The 10,214-nt window shown below is 30.5% G+C and overlaps 1 protein-coding gene across 1 annotated transcript; it reads right to left on the bottom strand.

Moving 5' to 3' along the window:
- Positions 1-9,011: 9,011 nt before the first annotated feature.
- Positions 9,012-9,822, bottom strand: LOC109338076. Its single transcript, XM_019575209.1, has 2 exons — positions 9,521-9,822; positions 9,012-9,390 (listed from the first exon to the last, which is right to left on the bottom strand). Exons 1-2 carry the CDS (start codon positions 9,820-9,822, stop codon positions 9,012-9,014), a joined length of 681 nt encoding a protein of 226 aa, XP_019430754.1.
- Between the last annotated feature and the right edge of the window lie 392 nt (positions 9,823-10,214).

The following is a 10,214-nucleotide window of genomic DNA, read 5'->3' as shown; positions in this document are numbered from 1 at the left end:
TATTAATATTTTGTTAAATTATTATTAAATTTATAATTAAATAAATATTAGAAATTTGTTAAGTTATTAGAAATTTAATAATCTGTATTTACTTATTTCATTATCTATCTAATTTGGTAAAAATCGTAGTTATTTAATAATCTTTAATTATTATTTATTTATTATTTTCTTAGTTGTTTATTAATTAATTTATAATTAGATTATTAACTATGTAGATAATTAAATAAAAATCAATAACTATTACTATTTTGGTAAAATTATTACTAATTTAGGAAAATAAATTAGTAACTTTATAATTATTTATAGTAATTGTGAAGAAGTGACTTTGGTGTGATTTTGATGAAGCCACCAACATCAATAAAAAAGAAAATGGTATATAGACTTGAAGATTTAGAAGATGCACATCATTATTGAAGAACATAACCGTCAAATCTTAAGTACTTCTAATCCTTTAGAGTTTAGTCATTTAAAATTTAACCAAATGCTCTTAGACTAAAAACTGTTTTTTACAAAGTGTTTAAAACTTAGTCACATGTGTTAAAATTTCAAAAAGACAAGTAACGGGTAACTTGATCTATGTAGTGGGTTATTAGAGGCAAACAATTGGTTATTGGAAGTAAGTAATGGATTTCTGGTAGGGGTATTCAAATCCAGATCGGACAAAAAATAAAACCAAAAAATGATCTAATATAGATCGAAACCGCAAAAACAAAATGCGTTTGGATCGTGTTGGACTTATTTTTTAAAGACCGATTGGTCCGGTCCGGATTTTGGTTTCACCTCTTGGATCCAGACTAGACCGTATTAGTATGTGAAGTTAAGTGTGTAATACTTTTAAGTGTCTTCCAAACTTAATCTTAAGTCTCAACTCCAAAATTTACCTATATTTTATTTGTTATATTTTATAACACACATATATATATATATATATATATATATATATATATATATTGCTATATTTTAAATTATATTGATTATATTTGATACACTTTTTTAGAACTTAAACCAATCCCACAACCAAAATGAAGAGGATTCGAGTGTTGATTTTGATTAGGTGTTTTATTATCAATTTTATTATTGTGAAAGTATTATTGTTATTAATCATCAGTAGAGCATTCTAAATGTTAAAATTACATTGCAAGTGCTTATATTGTTGTTATTGATATCTTGGTGATTTGTTGTCTTGTTATTATTGATGTCTTGTTGTTGTTGTTGGTGTTGCCATTTTTTGCTTTTATTATTATTGTTTTACTGTTTATTATTATTTTATAATGTTGTTTACTTATAATATTGTTGCACACATTTTAACATTGTTTTAATGTTGTTGACCAATTATTTTTTTGTTGCTTTATGCTTAATATTTGGTTATTTTTATGAGTTTTAAATGTAAGTGCAATTTCAATATTTTATAATAAAAAACTGATCCAAATCGAGTCGAAACTGCATATAAATTTGGATCGGACATCTTAATATAAACAGACTAGATCAGACCGCATGTTAATTACGTGTTTGGATCAGATCATTTTTTTGCCTAAAAACTTATCCAAATGGACTGCGAACACCCCTAGTTACTGGAACCAAGTAATGTGTTACTAGAACCAAGTAATTGGATTACTAGATCCATATAAATGGTTATTGGCATCAATGTTGTGAAACCCGAGCTGGACCTCAAATCATAAGATGTCTTGTACTAGGTTTAACCGGTTTAAACGGTTAAACCGTCCGTTCTGACTGGGTGATTCAATACATAATTAATAATTTTTATCTATAAATATATAGTTATATATAAATATAAAACTTTATATAATTAATAATTGTGTAAACTTATATTAAAGTAATATCTCTTCAGATTTTTTGGACCGTAGTAAAACAAAATATGAGAGTAGTGTTTCATTTTTTATTTAAGTAAATTGTCTGGTTTACTTCCCGGGTTAATCCGGTTTAACTGGGTTTAGCACGACCCGACCAAAAAATTTTCAATTCATTACGGTCCAACTCTCATTCGGTTAAGACTGCAAACCAGAACCATTTTCAAGTCCAGTAAGTGGTCAGACTGGTCGGACCGTCCGGTCCGGCCCAGTTCTCACAACACTAATTGGTATTATGTAAAATATTACTCAAATTGAGTAATGTGTTACCCAAGCAAAATAACACAGAGTAACCTATTACTCTATGAGAGTATCCGATTACTCAAATTACTTAAACTTATGGTAATCGGTTATCCAGTATAGTAATTGGTTATTGAGATTTATCACATCAGATTTTCAAATCCAAACTGAACATCTTTCATAAAAAATGAATGATTTTCATTGCATTCGACTTCTACCTTCAATTAGGGGTATGATGGTTGATTGAAAGCTTATTTAAGACATTTAGACTCCCTAATTCGTACATGCTTCAATATTCAATAATCAACCAATCTCTAAAACTTTCTTGTCAATTTTCTCATTGAAAATCACCAAGTTTCAATAACACTTATGCTATCAATAGTTCATGTTAGATTTCAAATACTTAGAGAGTCTTGAGCATGTGTGATAATCTTTGTGAATAACTTATTGGATTGCACGTTTAGAATCGTTATATACTTAACTGCAATCAGAAGTTATTGTTGTATTCTTCATCTTTGTAAAAGCTTACTGTAAATTTTCACCATAAAGTGTGATGAAAAGAGAAAGAGTGAAACTATAAATGGTTTGCTTCTAGAGTGAGATTTGAAACTATTTGTACAGAATTGACACAACATCAAATAGTGGAAACTCTTGCTGTTGCAAGTGAAACTAGACCCATCCTTCAGTAGACGAAAGAGAACCAATATAAATCTTATGTGTAAACTTTTTCTACTCTTTACTCTTTTACATTATGCGTTTCCTATTTTCTGCAACTTAACATTTTCCGCTGCTTAATACTCTTTGTGTTTTAAAGTTGTGAAAATTAATAATTATAGCAGAAAATTAATTCATTCCCCTCTTAGTTTGCCATTTTGGTCTTGCAACTATTCATTAGTAATTTCGAAAAATTCTTTATAAATATTTATAGTAATTAATAATTTATTATTATGTATTTCTTTAGTTATTTATAATTACTATTAAGTATTTAAGTATGGTGTAATCACTATAATTTGGTAAATTTTATTAGAGTAAAATATGTTATTGAAAGCTCTTATAGTTTTGGAACAAAAAATTAGCATTCAAATACTACAAATTCAAATTAAATTTTCATGTTTTAAATTTGAAAAGTGACAAGTACTAGAACGTATAGTTTTTTTACAACCAAACATATTTTCTCATGTTAGGAGGCACATCTCGTATACTACTTCATTTGTCATTTACTTTGGTATTAATTTGTCAACCAATTAAAAAGAATGTTATATTTTTATGTATAAAATCTACTCCCCTCATTTTACAGATAGAAAATTTATCCAATTCAAGATGCTTGATTGTTCACTTCCTGAAAGTGTTTATACAAAGTAATCGAACATTAATATTTTCTTGGGGATGAAAGAAGAAAGAAATATGTGAAAAAAAGTAAAAAAAATATTATGAACTTTTGCGTTCTTTAATATTAAAGGAATTTTTTTTTTCTCTTGTAAGCTATCTCTCCCATTTTCTCATGGAAGGAGAAAAGAATTGTTATATCACATTCAAAATATCTCTCTTCTCATTGGATTTAAGGGAAATTTGCATGTTTTATAAGTGTGTCATTCCTTGCTACAATTGGTATACTTCATTTTAATGTCTTTCTTGTTGATCCTATGTGGATTGAAAAATTCCCCCTCTTCTCTAATTCTTTTCTTTTTTGGCCTACCCGGTGTAATCATCACATTTGGAGGCAATATCTCATTAAAGTTATAGAGATGCCAATCTTCTTCCCATGGAATAGGATGAATATGTCAATCATATGCTTTCAAGAAATATTCTTTGAAAAAAATTTCATCCACAAAGTTCTTAAGCCTTCCCCTTTCTTCAAATATTGCACCCACAATATGAACACAAGGAATTTCATTCATGTGCCACTTCATAGATGTACATGTTCTCTTTATAAGGTTGACTACCTTATTCTCGCCAACATAATGACTAACCTCAAATGTTCTATGCCCTCCAGCATATAATATACAACTCATTGCCTTTTTTTGGAGACTTCTAACCTTTGTTGTATCCTACAGCAGGTTGATTGATTATAAGATAACATTTAATCCCTCTTCACATGAAATGTCTTCATTAATTGTCTGCAAATCATCTCCAACATGGTAATGATAAACTTGTCTCCTTTATATATGAATTGAACATCTCATAAATATTATTTAGCAACATGTTACATTTCAATTGATGGTTGTGAGCATGCCTACATCACACAATGATATGTATTATAACCAAACATAAGCCATTGAACTCAATGAAGGTTTATTAAGCATGTTCATAACATGCACAACGGAAAATAATTCATCTAATTGTGTTAAAATATGCATACACTATAATAAGTAGACAAAAAATGTTTGTAAAAATACCTCAGGAGACTGCGATAGCTTTCGAAAAATTTCTCCTTCAAAAGTATGAAGGTCATACACGCGTATCCACACCGAGAATAATCCTTGTTGTATCAACACTTGATCCGTGGAATAAAAATTCAACTCAAATAAAACCAAAATGAAAGGATTGAAAGAAAACAATATGATTATTTGTATATTGCCTATGTTACTTTCTACCATGAAGGTTACGTGAGTTTCCTCCTTCAATCCATTTAGTATAGATTAACAGTTCATTTGTTTAGCATAAATTTTGGTTTATAATATATAAAACCAAAACCTTATTCAATCCATTTAGTGTCAATTAACAACTCATTAATTTAGCATAAATTGTGGTTCTTGGTTTTCGAAACTGACTATCAGTTTCAAACCTTTGAAATATTACAATTAAGTCTCACTTAATTATATTAAATATGACTGAATAATATTATTTGTATTTTTTGTGCTAGCAAAAAATACAATAATATTTCACTTAAAAGTAAATATACAAAATTAAACTATTTAATTTAATCAATAATATTTTCTCGTCCAACAAAAATCAGAATACTCGTTAGTGTGTGACCCCATAGGTTCATTACTAAACCAGTAGTAAATTAACTCATTAATTTACTAATCAATGTTGGCATCTAACAACACTCCTTAACGACCGAATATAAATGAAGTAATATATTTTACTTTAGAACCATTAGAAGATTAATATAATATTTCCTTCCATCTTTACAACTCTAGAATATGGTATAATTGTCAAAATCTAATAAGTTAACTCGTAGTGAATGACTTAAGAAACTCATTTCTTCCTTCATTCAATTCCCCTGGGCCAATGCCTTTATTTCTATAGAGCTCAAACTCATTACCATGAGTTGATGGATTCTTTCTCGATGAATCATTAATTCTACAAGGATTTAATTATACCTATAATCATTCAACTAATATCATAAGACATTAGGTGTCCGATATCAAAATATAATAAATAACTTGTTAATTACTATGGTAATCCCAAGTCTAAGGAAAATATGTATTTCTTCATAAGAATATCCTATTGACAATTCAAAGGTAATATATTAACCATTAGGAATTCTCTTTTGAGTCAGTTCAATGGTCATATCTCTACATGCACCATTTATATATGTAATTTAATAAATGAAATCTATTAATCTTTATCTAATAAAGACTATTACACATATATTGATCTATCTGGATTAATAGTGTCCTAAGCTCAAAAATCCTATGATCAAGAACAATTTAGATTAATATTATAAAAATAATATTTCTCATTATTATAATCTCTATTATAATAATAAGTCTCTAATTTTAATCAAGGACCTTTCATATTAATTATTTTGACAAACAATGAATATGATATTAAGATAATAATACATATAACTTTATTATTATAAACATGACAAATTGGTTATTGGGCATACATTATATCCCAACAATCTCTCACATGCACTAGAGTCAATCAGTCATGTACCTCATTCTCATCTCCCACTTGTGCTTATCAAACTCTTTTATGCCAAGTGCTTTTATGAATGGATCTGCAACATTCTCTTTGCCATCAACCTTTTGTAGCTTAACATCACCACGTCCAATGATTTTTCTAATTAGGTGATATTTTCATAAGACATGCTTATTCTTTTGATGCGATCTAGGCTCTTGTCCTTGCGCAATAGCTCCATTATTGACACACAATAACGAAATTGGTTCATCCATTGAAGGAACTACACCGAGTTCAGTCAGGAAGTTTTTTATCCAAACAACTTCTTTAGCAACTTCACTTGCTGCTATATAGTCTACTTCAGTAGTTGAATGAACTATTGTCATTTGTTTGGAACTTTTCCAACTTATTGCGCCTCCATTCAGGTGAAGACATAACCAGAAACTGATTTGACATCATCTTTATCTGATTGAAAACTTGCATCTGTATAACCCTTTAACTTGAGTTTAGACTCTCCATATACAAGGAATTGGTATTTAGTTCTTCTTAAGTACTTAAGAATGGTCTTAACCACTTTCCAATGTTTCTCACGTGGTATTAATGTACAAGGATTGGGAGAGTCCAAACATTCTTCTGGATCTATCTCTATAGATCTTTATTCCTAGAATGAAAGTTGCTTCTCCGTGATCCTTCATGGAGAACTGTTTTGATAACCAAGTCATTGTAGATTGCAATGCCACAATATCATTTCCTACGAGTAATATGTCATCAACATATAGAAATAGGAAGATGATCATGCTCCCACTGACATTTTTGTAAATACAAGGTTCTTCTTCACATCTTACAAAACCAAACATTTTAATTATGTTGTTAAAGTGAATATTCCAACTTCTAGAAGCTTGTTTTAATCCATAAATGGATCATTGTAGCTTACAAACTTTATTATGATCAGACATAGATGTGAATCCTTCGGTTTGTGTCATATACACATCCTCTTTCAACTCTCCATTAAGAAAAGCTATTTTCACACCCATCTGCCATATTTCATAATCGTGGTATGCTTCTATAGCAAGTAGAATCCGAATCGATTTGAGCATTCTCACAGGAGAATAAGTCTCGTCATAATTTATTCCTTATTTTGGACGATATCCCTTAGCAACAAGGCGAGCTTTATAAGTCTCGACCTTTCCATCTGCTACAACCTTTTTCTTGTAAACCCATTTACAACCAATTGGTTTTATGTCCTTTGAAGCCTTAACTAAAGTCCATACTTCTCATGGCTTCCATTTCAGATTTCATGGCTTCTTGCCACTTCTCATGGTCCAAGCTTTGCGTCGCCTCTTCATAACATTTGGGGTCATCATCAATATGATAATCCTCATTTGCTATTGTATCTTTTGCCATCAAGTTTAATCTATCTGGTGCATGATATGATCTCGTAGATCTTCTAAGAGGAACTTGTGCATCTGAATCCCATTGTTCTAGATTCATTGGTTGTTCCATTTGTTCCTGAACTAGTTTAGTAACCTGTTCCTGAACTGCAACCAGATATTGAACCGCAACATTTGACGGTGGTAACCTTTGTGTTGGACTTAAAACATATAAGAAAGGTTCCTCAAGTTCCATATCATGTTCTTGAGCATTAAATGTTTCATTGGTTTGATGATCTTCATCAAGCATTATTTCGTTACAGTGAACTCCTTCTGCAAGAAATTATCTTTCTAAAAAAGTTTCTCCTCTTGCCACAAACACTTTATGGTCAGAGGGGTAGTAGAAATAATATCTCGTTGTTTCCTTAGGATACCCAATGAATCTACACCTGTCAGACTTTGCTTCAAGTTTATTCATTTGTAACCTCTTCACATAGGTTGGGCATCCCCAAACTTTAATGTGCTTAAGGTTTGGTTTGAGCCCTTTCCATATCTCATATGGCATTATAGAGACAGATTTTGTGGGAACTTTATTTAACAAATAGTTTGTCGCTTCCAAAGCATATCCCCATAAGCTTATTAGAAGATCAGTGAACTCCATCATGGATCTAACCATAACTAATAAGGTTCGATTCCTTCTTTCAGATACACCATTATGTTGTGGCGTACCCGGAGGTGTCCATTGTGAGAGAATTTCATTCTCTTTCAAATAATCAAGAAAATCAGCATTAAAATATTTTCGTCCTCTATCAGATCTTAACATCTTGATACTTTTACCAGTTTGCTTTTCCACTTCACTTTGAAATCTTTTGAACATTTCAAACAATTCAGATTTATGTTTCATGAGATATAAAAAAAAACCATATCGCGAAACATCATCAATAAATGTAATAAAATAAGAATATCCTCCTCTAGCTTGAATTCTCAAGGGCCCACAAACATCAGTATGAATTAGCCCCAACAATTAAGAGGCTCCTTCTCCATTTTCAATAAATGGAGATTTGGTCATTTTTCCTGTGAGACAAGATTCGAAAGTTATGCGTGAGTCATAATCATAATTGTCACGGTAACATTCCTTGTGCAACTTGCTAATTCTTTTCTCACCAATATGACTGAGTATATAATACCAAAGATATGTTTTGTTTATTTGATTATCTCTATCTCTTTTAAGACTACAAACATGCATAACTGAATTAAAACGCACTTGTGGTAAGACATAAATGTCGTGTTGGATATACTCACTCACATAAAAGATGTCATTATTATAAATTGATCAAACACCTTTATTAAAAACAAAGCGATAACTATAAATATCCAACATCGAAATTGAAATAACGTTCGAAACAAAATTAGGAACAGTATAAATTTTATAAGACTAGTACATTGCCAGTTGACATTATTAATGAGACTGTTCTTATAGCCTTGGTTGCAACACTTTCCCCATTTCCCTCTTGGAGATTGATTTATCCATTCTTCAACCATATAGTTATTTGTAGTCCCTGTAACGAGTTGCAGATGTTAAAACTACTACCAGTATCTAATACCCATATTGAAGAATCTGTACCAATTAAGGAAATCATGAAAACATTTTTCATTAATGTTTCACCTTGATTCTTTTCTTTCAAATAATCAAGATATTTGCGGCAATTCTTCTTCCAGTGTCCTTTCTTCTTATAGAAGAAACATTCAGCATTGCTTTGGTCAACACCATATTTCTTGTCCCTAGGTTGGTCACACCACCTTTAGGCACGAAAGGCTTCTTTGTAGACTTTTTATTCCATTTGTCTTTTTTCTTATTGGACTTTCCAACTACCAAGACAGATCCTTGGTTCTTTCCATAGTCAATATGATTATGATAGTCAATTAACATATTCAACATCTCATGCAAGTCACAATCCATCTTATTCATGTTAAAATTAACAATGAATGGTGAGAACGAATCAGGGAGTGATTGTAGAATCACATCTTCGGGATAACTCCTTCCCAAGTTTGCAGCCAAACTTCTCAAGTTGTTCCATAAGATTAATCATCTTTAGAATATGAAGTCCTACCTGAGCATTCACGGTCAACATAGACCAAAATAGAGTCTTAGGCAACTGGTGTCTAGCTGTCCTATTCTATGCACCATACATCTTCTTAAGATGTGCGATGATATCAGTTGGGTCTATATCCTCATGCTTCCTCTGGAGTTCATGACTCATTGATGCTAAGATCAGGCATTTTATACTCATCAAGTCCTCTAAGTACTTATTATAAGCAAAAACTGCCTCAATATCATCTTTATTGACTAGTTCAGGGATAACAGGCGTATCAATCATATCGATAAGTTTCTCGTGCATGAGAATGATTCTCAGAGTTTGGTACCAGTAATGAAAGTTGTTTGCAACCAACTTTCCATCTGCGAGTATCAAACATAATGATAAAGAAGACATGTCGAGATATTAAACGAATATATGAGAACATATTAATGTAAAGAGATATATCACAAATAAAATACTCCCACTTACTACAATAGCAATTTAAGAAATAAAAATTTCTTCTAGTGGAAATATAAAATAAATAGCTTTAAATTTGTGAACAAATACTTGATTGTCAAGTCATTTCTAACGAACATTTTAAGACAAATGTATCACATGTAATTTTATTCAAAATAATAAATAACAAATAGCTACATGTTTGTTAGGTCATTTCTATAAGTATAATTGAATTAATCTTTACACTTCCTAGGTAGTCTAGGCGATTAGTGATAAAATTAATTTTATTAATTGATTGGTATCACATACCATGTTAATCCTCTTAATTTGAAGTCCTCTAGTAGTCATAT

Source organism: Lupinus angustifolius, unplaced genomic scaffold (genome assembly GCF_001865875.1).
Source record: "Lupinus angustifolius cultivar Tanjil unplaced genomic scaffold, LupAngTanjil_v1.0 Scaffold_17_75, whole genome shotgun sequence".
NCBI classification, from domain to species: domain Eukaryota; kingdom Viridiplantae; phylum Streptophyta; class Magnoliopsida; order Fabales; family Fabaceae; genus Lupinus; species Lupinus angustifolius.
The sequence above is the reverse complement of the archived record's forward strand: the minus strand, read 5'-3'. Positions and strand labels throughout refer to the sequence as shown.

What these genes read in the sequence shown, in the direction of transcription:
- LOC109338076 (XM_019575209.1), bottom strand. Translation starts at nt 9,822, where the DNA reads ATGTCTTCTTTATCATTATGTTTGATACTCGCAGATGGAAAGTTGGTT. An exon ending in ATCGCACATCTTAAGAAGAT is followed by an intron (nt 9,391 to 9,520) that starts GTATGGTGCATA and finishes CAACTTGAGAAG; the next exon opens with TTTGGCTGCAAACTTGGGAA.